Source organism: Pelophylax lessonae (assembly GCF_965119305.1).
Source record: "Pelophylax lessonae genome assembly, chromosome: 10".
Lineage (NCBI taxonomy): Eukaryota > Metazoa > Chordata > Amphibia > Anura > Ranidae > Pelophylax > Pelophylax lessonae.
The window spans coordinates 225,949,009-225,974,675 of NC_138777.1; the positions used below are offsets into that span (position 1 = coordinate 225,949,009).

At 45.6% G+C, this 25,667-nt stretch overlaps 1 protein-coding gene across 1 annotated transcript; it reads left to right on the forward strand.

Moving 5' to 3' along the window:
* Positions 1 to 1,084: 1,084 nt before the first annotated feature.
* ZNF507 (zinc finger protein 507) lies at positions 1,085 to 24,785 on the forward strand (the record flags this gene model as incomplete). Its single annotated transcript, XM_082270644.1, has 5 exons — positions 1,085 to 2,995; positions 11,004 to 11,121; positions 22,519 to 22,633; positions 23,686 to 23,820; positions 24,337 to 24,785. The coding sequence occupies 5 exons, from the start codon at positions 1,085 to 1,087 to the stop codon at positions 24,659 to 24,661; spliced, it is 2,604 nt and encodes an 867-aa protein (XP_082126770.1). The 3' UTR covers positions 24,662 to 24,785.
* Between the last annotated feature and the right edge of the window lie 882 nt (positions 24,786 to 25,667).

Genomic DNA, 25,667 nt, shown 5'->3' on the forward strand with positions numbered 1-25,667 from the left:
TGAAAAAACCCTGCCGATGCCGGATGGTTCCCAGGCTCAGCGATCGGTAAGGTTAGCCTGGGAACCACCAGGAAGCAAGTAGGGGGGGGGGCGTCCTCTCCTGCCGCTTCTATGAAATGATTCCATGGCGAATCCGTCGCTAGGATCACTTTTATCGGAAAGCCGGCTGCCTGAGGGAAAGCATGATACCAGAGTTATGGCATCCAGCCGCAGCCATAACCCCGGTATTTAACGTCAAAATCATGACGTACATTCCCAGTTAGGCAGTCAGCAAGTGGTAAAATGCAGGGTAGAGACCAGCCACAAGAAGACAAGTCACTTCGTCCAAATGCCCTCAAGCCAGCGAGGAAAAAAAATGGTACGCCGATGAAGCGACCCAGCAAGACGGAGGGGAACGGGGGTCCCCTTCTGTTTTTTTGCCAGATCGGATCAGATCCAGAGGTAGCCCGGTGTAATTGGACACAATGCTGTTTACATCCAACTGCCCATAGAGAGAAGAATGGGTGGTCCATTTGGGTCCGGCTGAAAAATGTGCAGCTAGACTTGATTGGACCTCTTGTGTGAAAGAGGCCTTAGAACTTTTTAAATTCCACACAAAACAAATATATACAGTCTAACAAAAGTGAGTACACCCTTCACATTTTTGTACATTTTTTTTATTTTTTTATTATATCTTCTCATGTGACAACACTGAAGAAATGACACTTTGCTACAATGTAAAGTAGTGAGTGTACAGCTTGTATAACAGTGTAAATTTGCTGTCCCCTCAAAATAACTCCACACACAGCCATTAATGTCTAAACATGTTCTGGCAACAAAAGTGAGTACACCCCTAAGTGAAAATATCCAAATTGGGCCCAAAGTGTCAATATTTTGCGTGGCCACCATTATTATCCCGTACTGCCTTAACCCTCTTGGGCATCTACTGTAGATACCACGTGGTCTGTACTGGCCATTGAGTCCAGGGAATTGCCTCCCCTTATTCAGAAGAAAACCTGATCAGGTATCTGTAAAGATTGATGTATATTGTTTTTTCCCTCTTCAGTAAATTACTTATTTTTTTTTTCTTTTATTTTTAGGTGTGATGGAAAATACGGAAAGTGGGATTCAGATGTCAAATGTGGATTTTAGTTCAGACGATCGGTTGGCTCCAGATGCAAAGATCAATACCAAGCCAGAGATGATGCAAAAGTGTAATGACCCTTTGATTAGTGTAATCCAAAAGCTGACTGCCATGGTGAAGGGTGAGGAGGCCGCTAGGGCTCTTGAAGGGAAAAAACGTTCCTACCCAGTAGAAGAGGTAGAAGTGCAGTCAGTGTCCAAGATGGCTGACCTAGCTGAAGTCAGCTCCAAGAGGGTCAAGGAGGCGACTACAACCAACACGATGGAGAGCCCTTCGCCAAGCAGCAGGAAAGTCATGTTCTACCAGTGCAGCCTTTGCAAGTTTGTGTCTCCTTCTTTTGAAACGCTCGCAGCCCATGTAAAAAGTCACGGACAGCAGAATGAAATAATCCTAATGTGCTCAGAGTGCCACATGACTTTTAAATCCCACAGTGAGCTGGAAGCTCACATTAAAATGCACTGTGAAACGGAGGTCGCTGCACCTTCGCAGGGTAAAGACCAGCCACAAGAAGACAAGCCACTTAGTCCAAAAGCCCTCGAGCCAGCCAGAAAAAAATGGTACGCCTATGAAGCTTACGGGCTTTACCGCTGCCTGATCTGTCGATATACCTGCGGCCAACAGCGAATGTTGAAAACTCACGCTTGGAAGCACGCTGGGGAGGTTGACTGCTCCTACCCCATATTTGAGGAAGAGAATGAGTCTGCTAGCTTACCGGATTCCACCGTTGCTCACACGCCGCAAGGAAGCGAGTCAGTGCTGTCCGAAAATACTGACCTCAAACAGCATGCGCAGAGCTCTGTTGCTCAGGAACAAAGCGTGGTGCCAAAAGACGTTCCAATAAAGGAGACGGAAACTCTAAGCCAATCAGCCACTCCAGCTCCCTTGACAGAAGTAGTTGTAGTTGACGATGCCACACCAGAGACTGATCAAGATAGCTTGCTGAGAGAGAGCCTGCTCTCGTCCGCTCAGAAAATAATCAGCTGTAGCCAAAACACAAAGGGCCATGTGAATGTTATTGTAGAACGCCTGCCAAGTGCCGAGGAAAATGGTTCACCGAAACCTTTTCTGTTAAATGCAGACGCTGAAGTCAAAAAGAAACTAGATTCCCACCTTGGTGCATCTGTTGAACTTGAAAATGTGGTAGAAAGCGAAGAAATTATTATTGGGTGGAGTAACCCTGGGAAGAACAGCTCAGATTTTGGGGTGTCTGATGAGAATTCACCTCCAGTGCGGAGGAGGACAAACTCAGAGTGTTTGAGGCTTCATTCATTGGCTGCTGAGGCACTGGTAACCATGCCTATTCAAGTAGTGGAATGTCCCAAATCCAGCCTGCGGCTTATCCATGATCCAGATTCTGTTGATCCAGACACCGGGCAGCGAGACAGTGACAAGACCCATGGCTCATGTCCCAAGGTGGAGTCCTCCAAGGTCCCTGAGGAGCTAAATGATCTTAACCAGAAAAGTGAGCTGACTCAGACCCCAATGAAAACCGGGATTAGCACATCTTTACTGAAAGTGATTGAGAAACTAAGGGAAAGGACTGACCAGAATGCCACAGATGATGATATTCTGAAAGAATTACAGGACAATGCCCAGAGCGAGAATGCCAGCGACCTCGGCTCTGGCAATAGCCTTGTGGAGTATTTACCTCGCGCTGAACGCCCTTACCGATGCCGCCTGTGCCATTACACCAGTGACAATAAAGGTTATATTAAGCAGCACTTGCGTGTTCATCGACAGAGACAGCCCTACCAGTGCCCGATTTGTGACCACATAGCAGAAAACAGCGGAGACCTGGAGAACCACATGATCAACCATTGCAAGGCGATCAAATACGAGTGCAAGCATTGTAATGAATCCTTTTATTACAAGGTACATATCTTTGTGGTGACTACTCGCTCTGGGGTGCTTTTTAAATTAATGGTATGGAGTTTTTAAGATTTCCAATATATATCAAAATTAAAAAAAAAAGTTCAACATTTGGGTTTACCCTTTTCTCTTATACCGGTCATTGTTGACAGGTCTGATTCCTATTAAAGTATTAAACTCTGCTTCCCTTGTCACCCTTCTAGTATGATTTGGCTATGCTTCTCCCTTTTTAGACACTAGATGGTGCTGTGCATAAAATAAAATATATACAGGAAGTATACCTTGCAACAGATGCAGAGGATGCCAAATTTTACAGAACTTAACCTTGCTCTCCTTGTATTACAGTGAGTTATAGACTGACAGCTAAGTGTTTCCTTGGGAAACCTTTGCAAAAAGTGGTTCTAAAGGCTGAATATTTTTATTTTGCCTCAATGCATTTTCTGCATTAAGGTAAAATACCTGAGTACAGCTCTAACCACTTTATTTACCTGCCCAATCTCGTTCCACACTCTCCCACCTCATAGGCAGCAGTGGGATCCTGCTACTGTCAATCGCAGCCAGTGTGGAGGGCTGGGCTGAGCCATGCTCTGTGTGTCAACGGACACACAAAGTGCGCATTGGAAACGAGCCTGCGCAAGTGCCCTCACAGCAGTCAACTTGCTATGGTGGGCACTTGGCAGGGGGGGGGGGGGGGGGGCAGGAGTGCCTGCAGGGGACCCGAGAAGAGGAGGGTTGGGGCTGCTCTGTGCAAAACTATTACACAAAGCAGGTAAGTATGAAATGTTATTTTAAAAAATCACTTTAAGGTACATGTGAATCCTACATTTCAAAATAATGCAGTGTATAGTGCATGCATATAAGATTTAATATTCTTGTAGGTTTCATAAGGAAAAAATTCAGATAAATGCTTTTTTTTTTTTAAAGCTAAAACAAAATAGATTAAGGCCCCGTTCACATAGGGGCGACGCTACTTTGCACCGCGCCGCGACCTCGGAGCGGCCGCCACGGACTTCATAACATTGAAGTCTATGGCGGTGGCCTCCTGGTCGCCCCAAAGAAGCTCCGGACCCTTTTTCTAAGTCGGAGCGACTTGTGTCGCTCCTATTAGAATGGGTCCGCAGCTTCCCTATGGGAGGCGACCTACGGCGACCTGTCAGGCGACCAGGTCGCCTCAGTGTGAACCGGGACTAACTGACACTGATATGTGCATGAGACAATTGCCATTGTATAAACACAGGGCATAATTTATCAAACCTGAACAGACCGACTTCTTTAGCTTGTTCAGTTTAACTTTGAAAAATGAAAGCTAGAAACTGGTCGCCATGCAAAACTGCTCCAGTTTTGAAATTCTCCTCATCGTATTACCACTTAAAACAGTATCTCACATTAGCTAGAAAACCCACCAAATGTTTGTCCATTCGCTTGAAACACACATTCCAAATTCAACAGAAAATGAGGAAGATTTCAAACAATCCAGCCTTGCAGCTCAAATGAACAGTCAAGAAATTTTTGAGCTTGTCAAAGCTTGTATTGAGGCCGGTATTCAACATTGCCCTGGTGTCGCAAACTCTGACTGAGTGGGATAAGCTTTTACGCCGTGACCTGGAGGGGGAGTAGCTTCCCCCTGCCTTTGCTGAGCCTGTCCAGGGGCTACAGTTTATCTGTGATGCGGCTCCCCTACTTTCTGTGCTCAGTAGTAGTCCTTCAGCATATTTTTTTTTTGGGCTCAAATGCTGGTCTGCGGACCAGACTTCTAAAAAGGCCTTGACTGATCTTCCTTTTCAAGGAGATCACCTGTTTGGCTAGTAAGGGCAAGGAACCTCGTCGCAGACATAGGCCATCCTTCTCAGCTCAGAAGTTTTTTCATCCCTCAGGTGGGGACTTACAAGGGATCAAAGCCTTTCAGGGCCTCCTCTGGTCGATCCAAGCGAACTTGGTCTGGCAAGTCGAGTGTGCTTCTCCAGACCCGCGGACAAAGCTCCTTCAGCATGAAGGTGTGCGCTCACCTGTATCTGGGGTGGTGGGACATTTTCCCTGGTTTCCGGACCCGTGGACATCCCTGGTACAAGACAAGTTGGTTCACTAAGTCATACGGTCCGGCTACAAGATCGAGTTTCGTTCTTACCCTCCGCAAAGGTTCTTTCCTTCTAACTTGCGCCTGTACTCGTACCGCTTACAGGGTCTTTTTGGGGCAGTGCAAGACCTGTTACTTAAAGGGGTGATTATCCTGGTTCCGACATTGGAACGTTTTCAGAGGTTTTACCCAAACCTGTTTACAGTTCCCAGGAAGGAAAGCAAAGTGTGTTTTTAATTCTGGACCTCAAGGCAACTAAGCTGCTTTCTGCGAGTTCAGAAGTTCCACATGGAGTCCATTTACATGGTAGTGGCTTCCCTACTTTAGGGGGATTTCTTCTCGCTTCTTTCGACATCTGGGACGCCTACCTGCACATTCTAATGTGCTGGTCGCCAGCGCTTCCTCCGGTTTGCCATGGATAAGGAGCATTAGCAGTTTGTGGCACTGACCTTTGGTCTCACCTCCGCACTTCGGGTCTTCACAAAAGTGTTGGCCCCGGTGCTGGCATTGTTTGAGTCAGCGGGAAATCGATGTACTGGGGTACCTGGATGATCTTCTATTGCGAACGGAGTCTCCGACTGCTTTGATGGACTACTGGAGATTGCTCTGCGAACTCAGAGTTCGGTTGGATCCTGAACATTCAGGAGTCTGCTTTGGTTCTGTCCACAAAAACTTCACTATCACTATCTGGGTCTGACTCTGGACTTGGCCTCAGCCAGAGTGAGTCTTGGGGAAAAACTCCAGACATTGCAGGAGACAATTCAGCATCTGTTGTTCAGCAGACAGTCATCCCTCCGGGCTTGCATGCGGGTGCTGGGCCTGATGGTGTCCACCTTCGAGGAGGTCTGTTTGCACAGTTCCACACAAGACCTCTGCTAAAGAGATTCTGGTAAAATAGGTAAAGGATCCACGGTCTCTAGTGGTGGCTTTGCTCTCCGGCACTTCGACAGGGAAAATCCTTCTCCCCCTGTACTGGACGGTTGTCTCCACGGATGCCAGCCTGTCTGGGTGGGGAGGCATCCTCAACACAGACTTGCTCAGGGAGTCTGGACTCTGGCAGAGCCTAGACTGCCAATTAGTGTACTGCAACTCTGAGCGATCAGACTTTGTCTGGCTCATTGGACAATCCTCTTCAGGGGTGTCCAGTACGTATTGTTTTGGACAATGCCACGGCGCTGAACTGCTTTGTGCGGGTGCAGAAGTTTAGAATAGAGTCCATTCGCATGGTGATGGCATCCCAGCATTATCTTGCCTCTATCAACATCAAGGACACCTACCTTCACATTCCAATACCAGCGCTTCCTCCGCTTTGCTGTGGGAGAGGAGCATTATCAGTTTGTGGCAATACCCTTTGGTCTTGCCACTGCTCCTCGGGTCTTCGAAAGTGTTGGCCCTGGTACTAGCATTGTTACATGAGTAGGGGATCGCGGTACTGGGCTACTTGAACGACCACCTCCTGTGAGCGGAGTCTTCTACTGCTGTGGTGGAAAACCTAGAGATCACCATATGAACTCTTGAGGGCGTTCGGCTGGATTCTGAAATTTCAGAAGTCTGCTCTGGTTCCGCCCACAAAGCTGGACTATCTGGGTCTGACTCTGGACTCGGCCTGAGCCAGAGTGCTCCCATCCTCTGGACAATCTCCAGAAACTGCAGGCTGCAATTCCTCTCCTGCTGGGCAGCAGATGGTCATCCCTCCGAACTTGCGGGTGCTGGGCCTGATGGTGTCTACCTTCGAGTCGGTTCCATTTGCACAGTTCCATACACAGTCCTGCAAAGGGAGATTCTGTGCAAATGGGACAAGAATCCACAGTCTCTGGACAATCAGATCTGGTTGAGCTGGGGAATGAAAGGATCCCTGATATGGTGGCTTCGTTCTCTGGCGCTTCGACTGGGAAAATCTTTCCTCACCTTGTATTGGGCAGTGGTCACCATGGATGCCAGCCTGTCCAGGTGGGGAGGTGTCCTCGGCAAAAATTCTGCTCAGGGGGTCTAAACACCGAAAGAGTCCAGACTGCGGATCAATGCCCTGGAACCCCGAACGATCAAACTTTGCCTGGAACATTGGATGGATCGTCTTCAGGGATGTCCAGTGCGCATTCAATCGGACATTGCCACGGCCGTGGCTTATGTCAATCACCAGGGGAGTACAAGAAGTGTCCTGGTGGTGCTGGAGGTAGCAGGCATTCTAAGGTGGGCAGATTTCTTTGTTCCAATCCTCCTTGCACGTTTCAGGGATGGAAAACTGGCAGGCGTATTACCTCAGTCAGCAAGTGCTGGAACAATGGGAGTGGTCCCATCATTCAGAGGTGTTTCATCTGTTGTGTCTCTGGTTGGGCATTCTGAGGTGGATTTGTTGGCATCTTGGCTCAACAGGCTCATAGGTTTGTGGCACGGTCACGGGTTTCTCTGGCGGATGCCACAGACGCGCTAGTGGCCCCGTGGGGTCAGTATTGCCTGATTTACACCTTCCCTCCTCTCAAGCTTCTGCCCAGACTCCTATGCAGGATTGAGGCAGAAGGGATTCCCGTCATCTTAGTGGCCCCAGACTGGCCTCGCCAGGCTTGGTATGCCGATCTGGTGCGGCTGGTCGCTGACGTTATTTGGAAGCTTCCTCTCAGGGAGGATCTGCTGTCCTAAGGGCCAATCTTCCATCCTGCTTTAGTCACTGGCTTTGACAGGTTGGCTGTTGAACGCCATGTACTGAAGTATAGAGGTTTGTCTGAGTCAGTGATTTTAACGCTGTTAAAAGCTAGGAAATCTACCATCCTACGTGGGAGACGTACATTGCGTGGTGTGAGTCTCTTGGGGTTCACCCTCGCTGTTTTTCGGTGGCTTGCATCTTGACCTTCCTTCAACGGGGGGTTGAACAGAAACTGGCTTTAAGTACTATCAAGGGCCAAATTGTGTAGTTTTGCGCAGCCGGGCCACCCTGCCGCAGTAAATGTGCAGTGGGTCCGGAATGGGTCAAGGTAATTTGCTAAGTCTCAAAACCTTCTGTGGGGCAGCTGCCTCCAGACTCCCCTTTTTCTTTCCTTTCTCTTTTTCCTTCAGTCAATGGACGCAGCTGCAGGACTCGGGAGCACGACCGCACAGGTGCCCCCATGGAAAGCGGGTTTCGGTGGGGGCACCCAACAAAGGGTCAGATCCAGGGGTGCCAGTGGGGGCACCCTAGAAGAGGAGGAATGGGGCTGCTTTGTGCAAAACCCTTGCAGTATAAGTAGAACATGTTTGTTTTTATTAGGAAAAAAAAAAAAACCTTTATAACCCCCTTTAAGCCACAATAGGCAGTGGACAGGGCTGTTTACATGCAGCAGTTTTGATGCTTTACTTCATGAACACAGCAAAGTTCACCCGACACATAGCGATCCGTGAGATTTGCGACACCCTCAAACAAAATGGGAAAGTGCCGCAGACGCCCCGTTGCATTTGTTGGCAAAAATAGTGTTAAAACAGACAGGGAGGAGAGGTCGCATCACTTCCTCCCCACCTGTCAGTAGCCTCAGAAGTGTGATCAGAACTGATCTGGCTTCAGAAGAAAGGGAGTTTTAGGCGCACAGCTAAATCTACCCTTATAGTATTTTTGGAGCTGCAAATGTCAGAGCGAGAGCAATAATTGTAGCATCAGACCTCCCATGTAACTCTGTACCAGGGATCCTCAAAATACAGCCCTCCAGCATGACTAGGCATGATGGGAATTATAGTTCCTAAACAACTGGAGGGCCATAGTTTGAAGACCCCTGCTCTGTATTGATACCTGAAGAGGCTTTTAAAGTGTAATACACAGCAGGAACCTAACAGCTGGTATCACGGTCTCTGTCCGGCAGCACCGACCATTCATCCTGCATACACACACAGTAAACAACGCAGATCGCCGTTCTGTCATTAATCGGATGCTGACCGCTGCACGACTATATACTGCGGCGGTCAGCCCCGGCCAGGCAAAGTGACGTACCGGTACGTCACTTGCCTGTCATTTCCTTGTGAGCCAATAGCGAGCGTGCGCGCCCGCCGCGGCTCGTTCACAGGGAAGTTAGTGCGTGTGACCGGCGGACCCGATGTCCGCCGGTCACTCGCCGATCGCCGGTACAGAGGGAGAAAGGCAGGCGGCTGATGTAAACAAGCCGCCTGTCATTCTCCCCTGTGTAGAAACAGTGATCAGACGGTTCTACTATGTTGGAGCGTTGATCACTGTTCCTACACTAGTAGCCACAGCCAATCACAGTAGAAAGCACGCCCCTAGGGACACACTTAACCCCTCCCTCCCCAATAAAGTTAACCCCTTCCCTGCCAGTGTCATTTTGCAGTAACAGTGCATATTTATAGCACTGATTACTGCAGTAATGTCACTGGTAACCCCAAAAGTGTCAAAAATGTCAGTCAAGGGTCCGATCTGTCCGCCGCAATGTCGCAGTACCGCAAAAAAAATTGCAGATCGCCGCCATTACGCGTTAAAAAAAAAAAAAAAAAAAACACCAAAAATGACAAAAATCTTTCCCTTTGTTAGTTAACGCAATAACTTCTGTGCAAACCAATCAAAATACGCTTTTTGCGATTTTTTATTTACCAAACATAGGTAGCAGAAAACAAATTGGCCAAAAATGTTAAAATTTTGATTTTTACATTTTTTTTTTTTTGGGGGGGAATTTCATATAAAGAAATTTGAAAAATATTGTTATTTTTGCAAAATTTACGCTCTTTTTTTTTGTTTATAGTGCAAAAAGTAAAAATCGCGCAATTGTCCGTTAAAGTCACGCAGTAAAAAATCGCAAAAAAAACCCTGGTCAGGAAGGGGGTAAAAATCTTCCGGGGCTTAAGTGGTTAAGGAAGGCATGGATCCTGTGTTCCAAAAGCAGGGACTTGGATCCATCTCTTCCCCTAGTAAAAGCACCTTGCACACTGTGGGGGGGGGGGGCTGGGGGACATGCTAGGCACACAGTTAACCATTTGTTCGCCACATGATGTTAACCCCTTCCCAGACAGTGTCATTAGTACAGTGTATATTTTTTGGCAATGATTATTGTCACTGACAAAGTGTCAGTGTCTGTCCGCCGCAATATCGCAGTCCTTCAATAAGTGCTGATCACCGTTTGTACTAATTAAAAACGAATACAAATATCCTATAGTTTGTAGACACTATAACCAATCAATATACGCTTACAGGGATTTTTTTTTTTACCAAAATATATGTAGCAGATTACATATTAGCCTAAATTTATTTACATGTGCTTTTTTTTTTTTTGTTTTGTTTAAGCCTCGGTTCACACTAGGGCGACCTGTGAGGCGACCTGGTCGCCGCAGGTCGCCTCCCATAGGGAAGCTGCGGACCCGTTCTAATAGGAGCGACACGAGTCGCTCCGACCTAGAAAAAGGGTCCGGAGCTTCTTTGGGGCGACCAGGAGGCGACCGCCATAGACTTCAATGTTATGAAGTCCGTGGCGGCCGCTCCGAGGTCGCGGCGCGCTGCTCGCACCGCGATCTCGGGGGTCGCCCCGGGAAGTAGCGTCGCGGTAGTGTGAACCGGCGCTTATAGCAAAAAGTAAAGAAATGTATTTATTTATTTTTTTCTCAAAATTGTCGCTCTTTTTTTGTTAGCGCAAACAATAAAAACTGCAGAGGTATTTTGGTCAAATACCACCAAAAGAAAGCTCTATTTGTGGGGAAAAAAGAACATACGTTTTTATTTGGTACAGCTTCGCCTGACTGCGCAATTGTCCGTTAAAATAATGCAGCGCTGTATTGCAAAAAATGGGCAGTCATGGGGGGGGTAAATCTTCCAGAGCTGAAGTAATTGTGTTTCCTAGGGGCATGAATACATTTAGATGTGTATGTAACATGTTGAATGTTACAGCTACCAGTATTTTTTTTGTTGACAACCTTAGTAGCCCATAGAATGTTTTTGTGTTTTTCTATACGCTAATTAAATGTCACCTTTTACAGAGCCAGCTGAGGACTCATGAAAGGGAGCACCGGAAACTTCTAGACTCCGGATCTTCTGCCAGTGAGGAGACGCAGCTCTGTACAGAGGAGACAGAAGAGAGATATTCCCTGGAAGATGGTAGGTTAACTGAATTATTAAGCAAAGGAGTTTTATTATCCATAGCAGACTACATTACCACTGTGAAACCAAGTTGGCCTGAAGCTATAATAAAATTAATTGGTTCGGCTTTAAAGTGGTTGTAAATTTCACACACAAATTATGAACAAAGCATATCCTTCTATAGTGTGCACTTGTCTCATTCCAGAGCACTACATGTCATTTCTGTCTGCTGTCCCATTCTTCTGTTATCAGCATGAATCCATTCTGACAATTTTTCCTGATGATAAAGGTGACAGGGTGCTGTGATTGACAGCCTCGGCTCTGCTTCTGTGTGCTGTGCGAAGGGGGGAGTGTGCCCCTTCCCACCAATCAGCTCTCAGAGCTCTCCTCACTGAGCTCTGCAGTGTGTTACCTCATCTCTTTGCCCCCGTTTTCTGACAGTTCAGACAAGCTTTATAAATTCTACACTTTGAATGGATGTAGAGAAGGGAAGACTGCAGATAATCAGGTACAACAGTGGTCCTCAACTCCGGTCCTCAGGGCCCACTAACAGGCCAGATTTTAAGTATTCCCTTGGGGAGATGCAGACTAGAATACTGCAATCACTGAGCAGCAAATGATATCACCTGGGATGTATTTCAGTTATCTTGCAAACCTGGCCTGTTAGTGGGCCCTGTAGGCCAGGGTTGAGAACCACTGAGGTACAAAGTAGGAGGATTTGTTTATTGCCTATCACCTGAGGCCAGTCACTTCACTGGGTATATGGAAGAGTTTACAACCACTTTTAAGTCCAACTCCAGGAGCTGTGCTTCTGCCACCAACTGCCCACCAATAGAATGCCGAACCAGTTCTGCATTGGTTGGTCTACAATTACAATAGCTTGTATTGTATTGTTTAAATGTTCAATGCAAGAGAGATGTGCAGCTGTTTAAAGAGAAGATGCTAATTTCAGAGTGTCTTCTAAAAAAAATGCTGCTACAGGCTTAAAGCCAACTCCATACTAGAGAACGCTGTTCTTGAATAGTAAAGCTTTTATAAACAAAGGTCCCTGTACATAGATGCAATTACAGGTGGGTGCCAGGCATGGACAAATATCTGCCCATTTTTACTGTTAATAAAATATTTTGTACCTGTAAAAAAAAAAAAAAAAAAATGCTGAACCAGTCACAGGATACCAGCACTGCTGTCTGCATCAATACACTGTGAGTGGGGGGGGGGGGGGGGGGGTTTGGGCATTGGAGCCATGACTCCTTGCTCTCTGTCTACCAGATTGAGAAACCTTGGCTTCCTTCAACCCAAATGACTACATCTTGTAAGTTAGCTCTTCACTGTACATACTACATGGCTTCTGGTGTGTTCTGTGAAGATGCAATGTGTTTTTTAGAATGCATTGTACTGTTCTCCAGCTGTGCTTCCTTGCCGTTCTGTTCAGCAGAAGAGAAAATTCAGATACTTCTGGGTATGGGGAGCATGTGACTCCCTCTTCTTCCCATGTGAACGACCTAGTGATTGGCTGCTCAGACACTCTGCGCCATCACAAGGTGGAGTGTAGAGAGTCCTTAGCTGCCAGTCACAACTTGGAATTTAGGGCCAATTCACACTACATGTGGTAGTGATCGACCGATTATCGGCAAAGCCGATATATCGAGGGCCGATCTGCACTTTCCCCGATATATCGGAAATTGGCCACCAAGGTGACCGATATTGCTGATATTTCAGGAAAGTGCTTGTCCCGGAGTGATGCCCGCATCTAGAGGCATTACCCCGGTACCGACGTTCATAGCCGACGGTCAGCTGTCTTGTAATGACAACCAATGCGGCTGAGAATCCGCTCAGCTGTCATTACAAGGAGCGGGAGGGGACATCCCCGGGAGACCTGAACAACCAGCCTGCATGGCCGCCGCAGACCGATCAAAGCCGCATTCGGCTGATCGGGTCTCCATGTAAAAACTCAGGTCATGACATCCCTTCCGGGTACTCGGCGCCAGATTCAAAAAAATTACAGCATTCAAAACGGCCAAACTTGGCGTTTTGAATGCTTTAAAGTGCAGAGGAGGGGTCTTTTTTTTTTGTAGTGAAAATATCGGCCAATATCGATATGCATTGACCAAAATATCGGTATCGGCAATGGAAAAACAATATCGGTCGATCACTAACATGTGGTGACAGACATTTTACTGCATTGTATAACTTCTGTCACCACAGGGACACACGAGAAAAAAATGTGTGTCCCATTCACACTGCAAAGCTGCCTAACGCTGTGCTGCAGCGTGCTGAAATAAAATGCAGACATATTGCAGTTTATCGCAGCGAACCGGCCCCGAACACACTGCAATGTTGGGTAGCGCAGCTACGTGTATGTTTTGTACACTTCAAATAAACCTTGGAACAAAAAAATGGGAGCCGTGGGATGCGCTTAATCACACACCACACCTGCCTCCTAGCAGCCAGTGCCTCAGAGTGGCCATATCGGCGAATCACTCCTGGTACTCTGCGATTTCACTAAGTGTTAGTGGGAATTTATCCTTGCACAGCTCTTTCCATCTGTTTTTGGTGGCCATGGGATCATGTGCTGCTGGGAAGGGTCGCAGTAAAGAAACTGTTACTTTGCTCAGCATGAGATGCTTTAACTACTACCCGCCTGCATAATGCAATGACATCACAGACTTTGAGTGCAGATATCTGAATGATGGGTGCAGCTGCAGGCATCATTCGGATATCATCTTTTACAGCAGGCGATTCCCTACACTGAAGAAACAATCATAGCGGCTTTTTAGCCACTTGATTGTTTTTACAGGTGGCAGAAGGGGACATCCCCCTCCTCCCAGCCGCCCTTCGGTGCTTCTACCAGCTCGCCCTTGCAATCGGTGAGCCTAAGAAGGAATCCACCAACGCCGGAGGTTCACCATGGAAAATACCACAGCCAGATGGTTACCCGGTAGTCTCTATGACCTTTTGGAGGCCGGGCGTGATGTTATGATGTCACGCCTGGCCTCTGCAGTTATAAACATTGCCATTGCCTCAGCTAGGAAGTCGATATTGTGTCTTGTCTTTTTTTTTTTTTATCTCAGACTTTCCAGCCTAGAGGCGAGATTTGCGGACTTCTGCACTCCAGATCTCACTGTAAAGAGGACCTGTCATGTCCTATTACAAGGGATGTTTACACTCCTAATGGGAATAAAAGTGGTCAAAAAAATGTAAAAAGAAAGTTTCAAAATAGAAAAATATTGGAAAAAAAGAAAAATAAGTGTAAAATAAACAATAAAAAAAAAAAATCAAAGTGCTTCCGTCCTCGCGTGCTCGCTCGCAGAAGCGAAAGCATACGTAGGTTGCGCCAACATATGTAAACGGCGTTCAAACCACACGTGAGGTATCGCCGCAAATAATTCTACCACTAGACCTCCTCTGTAACTAAACGGGTAACCTGTAAAAAATTTTAAAGCGTCGTCTATGGGGATTTTTAAGTACTGAAGTTTGGCGCAATTTTAAAGCGTGACATGTTGGGCATATATTTACTTGCCGTAACATCTTTCACATTATAAGAAAAAAAAAATTGCTGCCCAAATACCGTGCAAAATAAAAGGTTGCAACAATCACCATTTTAATCCCTAGGGTCTCTGCTAACCTATATAATGTTTGAGGATTCTGAGTAATTTTCTAGGAAAAAAAAAATATTTTTACTTGTAGTCAGAATTGGCCTGGGTGGCAAGTGTTTAAAAGTTAGCTGCACTTATATACTACAGTCATTTAAAACTCTTCAAGTGTCAATAAATTCACATCATAAAAAACGATTAATAAATGATTTATTACATGCTGTTCATCCTCACTCCGTCACAATGGGATTTGTTTTAGGGATTTTGCAGAAAACCTGGTTGATCCTGCTGTTCTCTCTCTCCACCTTCTGTCCATGTCCCCAATTCGGCTAGGGATTTTGCAGCTGTGGTGGCAACTCTGCACATGCTCAGTTTTCAGTAAGCTTCTATGCTGTTTCCTCCCTATCACATCTGAGCAGCCCCATGTGACTATAGAGTTACACATGTGGGTGTATACACAGTGGTAAATGACAGCCCACTAACCCGCTAAACACAATAGGGGGCGGGATATTACATCTAGATTAATGGAGGCTTCACCTCCCTCCTAGTCAAAGACACAGACTGGAGGGGCATGACACAGCCTGTAAATGCCAGAAATCCGCCCACACCATGTTGCAAAGAATAATAAAGATTTTATTTCAAATCTATATTTGTATGACAATTTAAAACAGTGTGCTGATATTAATTATTTTTACTCTGTATTTCAAAGGCTATTTTTTATTTTTTTTATTTTGAACATGTGACCAGCAGCAGAGGACTAGAGGCTCCTCCTGCTTATGTTTCCCTGCAGACAGGCTGGGAAAGAGCTGGGTCATGTGACAGCTCTGTGTATCGATTAGGAAAAAGGTACTTAGATGTATTTTTTTATTTTTTTTTTAAATAATTACAATAACATCATCCTCATACAGAAATAGAAGGAAAATGTAAAAAAAAGCATGTGTTTTTAGTATAGCTTTAAGGTTGAAAAGACTTCCCCTTTGCACCCTCCTTACAACTATTTCTCTATAGAGATTGAATGTATCCTGATACGTTTTTTATTTTCTCCCTCCTATGCACTTTAGCCGTGTATTCATCTGGTGAACATATTGTTCAGAAGTGGTCCATTCCCACTGGGGGTCAAGTGTCCCGTCATAACAAGAAGCTTACTAGTCAGTCAGAGGATGCGCCTGTCTTCAAAGACTTAACCTGAAAGCCTTTTCTATAGCTCTGTTCTCTCTGAAGGGTCCTGCCCTTCACCCAATATTGGCTTTGACTTTACATTGTTAAACCATATCCAAACCATATCCGCCACCCCAAACTCGCTCATCCATGTCTTTATAGACCTTGCTTTGTGCACTGGTGCGCTGTCATGTTGCAACAGGAAGGGGCCATCCCCAAACCTTTTTGCACAGAGTTGGGAGCATGAAATTAGTCAAAATTTCTTGGTGTGCTGACGCCTTAAGAGTTCCCTTCACTGGGACTAATGGCGCTTTTCCACTGCATGGAACCCAACGATTCGGCTCGCTTTTGTGCTTTTCCACTGCTGGTACCGCATGGTACGGTGTAGGAACGGTTCGGTACGGTATGGCGCTTTTCCACTACATGGAGCCTGAACGCTACGGCTCTCTAAAACAGTACCACCTCGATTGTGGTTCCAAGAGGTACCATACCCGGTACCATATCCCACAATCCTTTGCATGCAGTCACTACTAGCCACTGATTGGTCAGAGAATCGTTGTTATCCCACCCTCTTAACTTTAGTACTACTTTAGTGGAAAAGCAAACCATACCGAACCGTTGCAACACCGTACCATGCGGTACCAGCAGTGGAAAAGCAAACCGGGCCAAGCAGGGCCGAGTAGAGCCGAGCCGGTACTTGCAGTGGAAAAGTGCCATAAGGGGCCAAGCCCATCCCCTGGAAAAACAACCCCACACCATAATCCCCCCCTCCACCAAATGATTTGGACCAGTGCACAAAGCAAGGTTCATAAAGACATGGAAGAGCGAGTTTGGGGTGGAGGAACTTGACTGGCCTGCACCTCAACCCGATAGAACACCTTTGGGATGAATTAGAGCGAGGACTGGGAGCTAGGCCTTCTACTCCAACATCAGTGCCTGACCTCACAAATGCACTTCTGGAAGAATGGTCAAACATTCCCATAGACTATCCTCTTTTCTACTGTACTGCCGTTTCTTTTGGTGTACTGTGTTTTGTTTGTTTAATAAAAACCTTTAAAAAAAAAAACATTCCCATAGACACACTCCTAAACCTTGTGGACGGCCTTCCCAGAAGAGTTGATGCTGTTATAGCTGCAAAGGGTGGGCCAACTCCATATTGAGCCCTATGGACTAAGACTGGGATGCCATTAAAGTGCATGTAAAGGCAGGCGTCCAAATACTTTTGTTAATATAGTTCATATCAAATTTTAGGCTTGTCGACTATGTACATTTTAAGCGTAAAAAATCAGGCACATTTCCTCAGATGGCAGCGCCTGGATCCTAAGCAGTTGCTCCTTCATCTGGAGTTGTTCCTGGACCTGTCGCAGGTGAGGGACACCAGATGTGGTCCTTCTGGCCTCCAGGTTCAACAGCAAACTGGACATCTTGTTTACCAGGTTCAGGGTTCCTCTAGCACAGGGATGTCTAACCTGTTGTCCAAGGCCATGCAGCCCCAGACAGCTATGAATGAGGCCCGACAGAAAATCGTAAACTTACTTAACATGATGATTTTTTTGGGGGGAATTTTTTTGTAAAAATGTGTTTACACTTCGCGAACACATGCAGCTGAAGAAAAAAGTCAACCGTGTTTTTTTATAAGTTTTACCTTCTCAAAGAAAATCTCCCACTCTTCACAATCGCACCTATTCATGTTATCAGTTTTCGGCAGCACCTATATTTGTGAGCAACTATTTTCAAGGATGAATCACACGATGGGCAAAATTAGAAACAAAATATCTTGTGAGCACCTTGAGAATTCATTGAGAATTGCTCCTCCGTCCATCCAACCAGATATTGGTGCTTTCGTTTATCAAAAACGGTGTCAAGTATCGTACTAGTTTTATGTTGCCCTCTTTTTTACTTTTATAATAAAAGTATAAAAAAGTTTATTACCTCGGATAGGTACATTATCTATATCGGTGATCGACAACTTGTGATCTGCCCAATTTCTTCTGCTCATCCGCGATCCTTATTGTTAGTGTATTTTATGTGGGGCCCAAGACAATTCCTTTTCTTCCAGTGTGACCCAGGAAGGTCGAAAGGCTGGACACCCCTGCACTAACAGAAGTTGTGGATGCTTTGGTGGCTATAGAATCAGTACACCCTGATCTGTGCTCCCCCCCCCCCCACCCCCCGAAACTTCTTCCTTGTTTACTTTGTGAGACCGAAATGGAAAGCATTCTTGTAGTCCTTATTGCTCCAGCTTGGTAAGACTCCTGGAAGACCTTCCGTGGACATTTCCAGATAATCAGGATCTTCTGTCCCAAGGACTATCCCGATTCACGGTCATAGTAATGGCATGGCTATTGAGGCTAGGTTCTGAGGGACAGAGGCATGAGGCTGTGATTCCTAAGATGGTAAAAGCTAGGAAGTTGACTTCCTGTAAGACATGGAAGTCACACTTCACTTGGTGTAAGTGTTGGGGCTTCCACACCAGGAGTTTTAAAAAGGGAAAAATCTTTTCCTTCCTACAGCTGGGTCTAGACCAGTGTAGCTCCCCCATTTATTACCCTGCGACGCAGTGGGATCTGGATTTTGTTCTCCCAGTGCTTCAGAAGTGGCTGTTTTAACCCATTAGAGACCATCCTCTACTCAGACCCACAAGGTAGTATTTCTTGAATCCTTCACCTCTGTGAGACGCACGTACTGAACTAGCTGCCTTTTCCTGCATTGGGACAAGGCGGTCTTGAGGTTTAAGATTTCCTTTTCGCCAAAAGTAGTTACAGCTCAACCAGGATGATGTTTTTTCATCCTTCTGTCTGACTCCAGTTCACCAAAGGGAAATTTCCCTACCTTCTCTGGCTGTGTTCGGGAGTCTATCTTTCAGCCACTGCTTATTTCAGAAGGACAAACTCCCTATTTGTCATGCCGGATGGACTCTAAAAAGGTTGCATTGGCTTCTCATTCCTCCATGTCTTGTTGACTTAAGCCCCGTACACACGAGTAGAAATTCGGCCGGTAAATTTCGTCCGACTACCGATCTGCCGATTTTCGGCTTGTTAGTATGATGCTTCCGATAACCGACTCCGACTTTTCGTCCCAAAAAATCCTGGTGTGCAGGCTATATAATTTTTGTCGACCGTCAAAACACGTCAGATTTTCGTCTCATTAGTACAGATTTCGATGGGGAAAAATCTTATGGGCAAGACTGGGCATGCTCAGAGATGAAAGAACACAAAGAAAGCAATCCAACACATGACATCACTTCTGAAGTAGAATTCTGTCGTGCGGGAAATTTTGTGTGCAGTCTAGAGCACATTCCAACCAACAGACACGCACTCTAGACAAAAGACAGACGACCGGTCGGTGGAAATTCGTGGTGTGTGTACGAGGCTTTAGGCAGCATATTATCTAAGCCTATGGTCCCAATGATCGGGTTCTACCCTTTCCTGTAAAGGCATGTTCTATTAGAGTTGAATGCTTCTTGGGCTTTTCGGCACTGAACAACTATTTCTCAGATTTGCAAGTCGGCTTCCTAGTCTTCTGTTTACATGTTCTTCTGTTTACATGTTATCTAAGTTCTACCAGGTGGACGTTTCATCTGATACTAGGTTTTGACTTGGACTAGATTTGGGATAAGGACTTTCAGGTGGCTATTTAAGCTGAAGTCTGTCCCCAGTTCTGTTTGTTTTTCTTGTACATGTCAGTGTGTGTTTGTTGTGTTGTCCATCCCTCAATTGGACCGCTTTTGAACAAGTTCCATGTTCTTGTGTCCAAAAAAAAAAAAAAGAGAAAATAGGAATCTCTTTCGTTCATTGACGGACACAGCTCCAGAATCTTCTTGACCATTGGGTTATGCTTCCCCCCTACAGGAGTAGGACACTTGGCAGGAAAAAACTTTACCGCACCTATGGGGCAGTCCCAGGGGATATACTCCCACTTCCTGTTATAGGCACTCAGTTTTTGTTCTGCCTAGTCAGGAGTAAGGACCTAGTTCCTTGCTGGGATGGTCCTAGCATTTTTTCTTTTTGAAATGGATTTTTTTCTTTTATTATTTTATATTCCTGTGGGAACTACAATCAACTGTCGAAACTGGGCGACGTACTGGATATTCTAGATCCTTACGGTCTCCCCAGTCCGGCCAGCAAGTGTGACCTGATCTTAGCTCCGCACTGGGTCGGCCCGAGATGTAGCCCCACTGGACAGGGGCTGAAAGAAAGGGGAAAAAGCACCTCTTGAGTGTGGTATACAGGTTTATTAGACAAAAAAGATTATAGTGACTCACATCTGTAAACTCATTGGTGTGTGCGGCGTGGTGTAGTCCGATGGCTGGGAGCCTGCTCTAGTTCCGGTGCGGTCCGATAGTCCGGGAGAGGTCCGGGGGTAGGCTCAGGCGACTTCCGGGTCGGATCGACGATGGAACTGCGGGAAGCTGGAGCGGCGGCCGACAGCGTCTGACGTCACGGGCAATGAGGACTGTGTGGGCTATCCGGGCTTCACTTCGCGTTTCAGAGCATGCACAACATGCCGCTGTCGGGCATGCGCACTCCTTTATCACACTTGATAAAGGAGTGCGCATGCCCGACAGCCCCTTGAGGCCAGTATCGTCTGATATACGCCTTTTCCCCTCTAAAACTTCAGCCAAGACTTCTGCGAAGAATCGAGGCAGAAGGGATTCTGGTCATCTTAGTGGCCCCAAACGCCTCGCCGGTCTTGGTACTCGGATCTGGTACGGTTGTACGCTGTCGTTCCTTGGAGACTCCTCTCAGAGAAGACCTTCTGGCTTAAGGGCCGATCTTCCATCTTGCTTTACAGTCACTGACTTTAACGGCGTGGCTATTGAAAGCCAGGTGCTGAGGGATAGCGGGTATCGGAATTGGTGATTCCCATGCTGTTGAAAGCTTTTATAGTTTATTATAGCGTCTGGAAGGCGTACATTGTGTGGTGTCCCCCCTGTTCCTTTTTGGTGGGTAGAATCCTGGAGTTCCTCCAAAAAGGGGTAGATCAACGCTTGGCCTTGGGAACCATCAAGGGTCAAGTTTCGGCCTTGGCGATTTTATTTCAACACCCATTGGCTACACACTCCTTGATTCATACTTTTATTTAGGGGGTCAGCCACCTGGCTTCCCCGGTGAGGTTCCTGTTGCATCCGTGAGACCTCAATTGCCTCAGTTGGTCCTCAATTTGGTGCTGTCGGTTCTTCAGAAACCGCCTTTTGAAAATATTTGTGAGATTTCTCTGCTCACTTTGACTTGGAAGGTAGCTTTCATGGTGGCTATTACTTCTGCACGTAGGGTGTCAAGAGTGGGCTGCGTTGTCTTGTTGTACCCCTTATCTAGTGGTCCACAGAGACAAAGTGGTGCTTCGTCCCTGTAGGTCATTCCTTACTAAGCTTGTTTCTGGTTTCCATCTAAATGACAACATTATGTTGCCTTCCTTGTGTCCTAAGCCTAAACGTCTTAAGGAGATTGCCTTACATCCCGATTGGCCGAACCACATCCAAGGAATGTATCTGGTGGTGACTGAGTCGTTTAGGAAATTGGACTCGCTATTTGTCCTTACGGATGGACCTCGTAAAGGGCTGACTGCGTCTGCTGCGACCATTTCCAGATGGATCAGGCAGAGGGTTGTGCAGGCCTATTCCATTAAGGGTCAGGATCCTCCTTTCCCTGTCAAGGCACATTCTACAAGGGCGCTTAGTGCCTCTTGGGCCTTTTGTCATCAGGCGTCCGTGGTGCAGGTTTGCAAGACGGCCACTTGGTCGTCTGTGCACACTTTCACAAAATTTTACAAAGTGGATGTGGTGGCATCTGCAGACGCTGCCTTTTGGCCGCAAGGTTTTGCAGACCGATTTTGAAAGGACTAGTCCTCTTTGAGGGTGTATTTTGCAGGTGAGCTCCAGTTGTTTCTGGTTGAGCTCTTGTTACCTGGTTGGCTACGTTTAGCCTTTTTGGGAATTTTCTTTTTCTGTGTTTTTTTTCCCACCCCTCATGTTTAACACTGCTTTGGTCAAGAAGATTCTGGAGCTGTGTCCGTCAATGAACAAAAGAAAATTGGATTTTGTCTTACCGTAAAATCCTTTTTTCTGATGTTCATGGAAGTACACAGCACCCACCCCTCTATTGAGTTGGGTTATAATTCATCTGACACTGCTTGCAACAAAACTGAATGCCTATAGCCGGAATTGGGAGTATACCCCCTGGGACTGCCCCATAGGCATGGTAAAGTGTTTTTTTTTTTTGTTTTTTTGCCTAGTGTCCTGCTCCTGTAGGGGGCAGCATAACCCAATGGTGAAGAAGATTCTGGAGCTGTGTCCATCAATGAACTTCAGAGAAAAGTATTTTTCTTGGAGTCCATTAAGGGACACAGGTCTTACCCCTCCGTGTTTCTGATCATGCTCCTTGGTACTGCTTTGCACCAAAACAGGGTTGCTGGTAGCAGGATTTTTTGTTTGCCATTGTCCAATCCTCCTGTAGGCGGCAATATGACCTAGAGGCTAGTCTGTGTCCCTCAATTGACTCCAAAAAAGATTTTTACAGTAAGTATGTATTAAAAAAAAAAAAACCAGCGGTTTCTGGCTTTTTGCTTTAACTATAATAGCTGCAAACATTTTGTTGTACACATAAAAATATCACTGGAAATCTTCTCTCCCTTCATGTAGTGACTCTTTTCTTTGTAAATCTAGGTAACAAATCCAGCATGTCAAAGGTATATCGGTGTGACGTCTGCAGCTACACCAGTCCTACTTACGTTGGTGTTCGCAATCACATAAGAATTCACACATCTGATAAGCCGTATAGGTATGTGACCGCCTTGTTGCTTTTTCTGATTTCCATTTACCTCTGGGTTTTACCCATTAGAGCAGGGGTAAGCAACCTCAGCAATCCTGATGTGGTGAAACTGCAAATCCCATCATGCCTCTGCTTCCGGGATTCATGCCTGTTGCAGTCAGTCTTGCAATGCCTCATGGGACTTGTAGTTCCACAACAGTTAAAATTCCAAGGTTAGCTACCCCTGCTTTAAAGAACCCAATCTCATAGGCTTTAAAGTGGTTCTAAAAGCTTAAGGTTTTTTTACCTTCATACATTCTATGCATGAAGGTGAAAAACCTACTCAGTGCAGCAGCCCCCTTAATACTTACTAAGCCCCATCGCGATCCAGCAATGTGCACAAGAGCTTCTGCTTTCCCTCATTGGCTAAGACAGCAGTGGGGAGCCATTGGCTCCCACTGCGTTCAGTCACAGCCAGTGAGCCACCGAGAAGAGAGAGGGGACGGGGCCTAGCCTGCGGCTCTGTGTCTGAATGGACATGCAGAGCATGAGCTTGGGATCAGGGCTGCTCTGTGCAAAACCATTACACAGAGCAGGTAAGTATAACATTTTTGTTTTGTTTTTTGAACCTTGCCTTTTAAGGCTCCTTTCACACGGGCCAATCCATTTTCACGCTAGCTCAGCTGTTTCTTCATTCGTCTGTTTTCAGCGGATCTTGTTGGATCTTACAGGTCCGCTGACTCCCCATAGAGTAGAATGGGTGACCTGAATAGGTCCGCCTAAAAAACAGACAGGCAAGTCTGATCGTGTGAAAGGGCCTAATGTCCCTTCAAAAATTAAAATTTTCAGGCTCTACTAAAAGTGTAGTTTCTTGTGCATCTGTTTGGTGTCATCTTCAGTGCTACCTTTTGTCTCAGACTTTTTGCAAATATCTTCTGCCCAGAATTCTAGACGCAGGGTTCTCATCTACACAGAGAAACGGTCGCATATATTTTTCTAAGTAAGAAGCAGACTCCTTTGTGTCTAATTGTGTTGCTGATTTTCTTGATAAACCTCTGCATCTGTGTTTTGCTTATTGGCAGGTGTTCACTGTGTGGCTATGTTTGCAGTCACCCTCCATCCCTAAAATCCCACATGTGGAAGCATGCCAGCGATCAGAACTACAACTATGAGCAAGTAAACAAAGCCATCAACGAGGCAATGTCACAGAGCACTCGGTATGTAACCTAAAATCAGAGGTAAACTGTAGTAGTTGGTCATGGTAAAGTCTTAGTACAGTACATTAAATAACTCCCTTCCACGTAGCTATCCCTCAAAGTTAGTACCAAACCTGATAAATGCAGCAAAGGGGGTAATCCCCAAAAAAATAGCTAGATGCAGAAGCTCCCACCCAGAGAGTGGTTTAAAAGAATCGAATACGTATACAATATGGATTACCTTGGCAGCAGAAATAAAAGGATGGAGAGCTTTTCAAATAAAGAAAATGGGCAGACTTAAAAAAAAAAAAATGTGTGTATATAAATTTTTTTTTTTTTTTTTTTTTTTTTTAAAGTCTGCCCATTTTCTCCATTTATTTGAAAAGCTCTCCATCCGTTCTTCATCTCTGCTGCCAAGGTACTCCATATTGTATATGTATTTGATTCTTTTAAACCACTCTCCGAGTGTTTTAAATACTTTTTTCACCTAGGCTGTGCCAGATTTGTTTCTTTTTTAATGGAATATATATATTTTAGGCTTCAGCAAGACCCTTTGAAAAAGCAGATACCGGAAGATTCCTCCACAGCAGCGGACAGCGACACTCCCAGTTCCGCGAGTCGTCCAGCGGCAGAAGCAAGTTACGTTGAGAACCAAAGCATCAGTCTGTCACAAGGTAGCTCGTGCAGCGCCGAAAAACTACAAAGCCAGATAAGGCCCGGAACCGAGCTGTGCGTTCTGTTATTTTGCTGTTGCATTTGCGGGTTCGAGTCCACCAGTAAGGACCTTCTGATGGAACACATGAAAGCACACGAGGGAGAGATCATCAACATCATATTGAATAAGTCTGAATCCACATCCTGAATTTGGAGCTCTGCAACACCTACGCCTGGGATCCAGATGTCTTGTGGAGTCTGTTAACTTATTACTTTTCTTTAATAAAGGGCACGCACTCTAGAAAAAGGTACCAATTATCAAAAGGAATAGATTGTATAAGCACTTCATTTTTTTTTTTTTTTGGCCTACCCAGCTTTTATTACTTAGAGTATGTTAAGGCAACAAGTAAAAGGCACTGCCATTTGATGTTTAGGAGTCATGACTTTGACTTGATCTGTGTTTACCAAATCCATCTCAGTCTGGCTCGGATGTCTTCTTAAGTGACCACTTCTTGTAACCTCTCTAGCTCTGATGTGTATAGGTAATGCATAGGGCGAAGCTTGAGTTGGAACCAGCAAGCACACAGGGCTGTATTTTCACAAGCTTAGAGCCAAACAACGCATACAGATTCTGTCAAAGATAAAAAGTTCACCTGCAGAGTAAGCCGGTGGTAAAAGACGAAAATTGGGAGTAATTTTGCTCACAGACGGAGTCTCCAGAGTCGAGTTAAATGGAACAAATGATCACATTTGGTTGGAACATTTCTTTAAACTTCTGTTAGCCCTTTTTTAAAGGTTTTTTTTTTGAGGAGTTGGAGAGAGCGCTAATTTGTTTTCCGTTATTTAAGGTCGAGATGTTTGCAGGCAAAACTTGTTTGAGGGAATTAATTTTATTTTTTGCCATTTTGCGGAGTAGTTTTGTAGTAGCTGAGCTTGGGGTGTACTTTTTTTTTTTTTTTCATTAATTTAGAGGGTTATTGATAAATAATACAAGTGATATATTGTAATGGAAAAACATTTAGACTTGGCACAATTTTTTTATTACTTTATATATGTACTTTCAGAGTTTTCAGTAAAGCAGTGCTAAGAGCCACAACGTGGACCATTGTGCTGGATCAGCTTTAAGTAACACTGGAGCTAGGTCACGGATTTTAGGATTAAAGCCGAGCTCCAAGCAAAGGACTAATGCGTATATTGGAGTAGTTTCAGCTGCC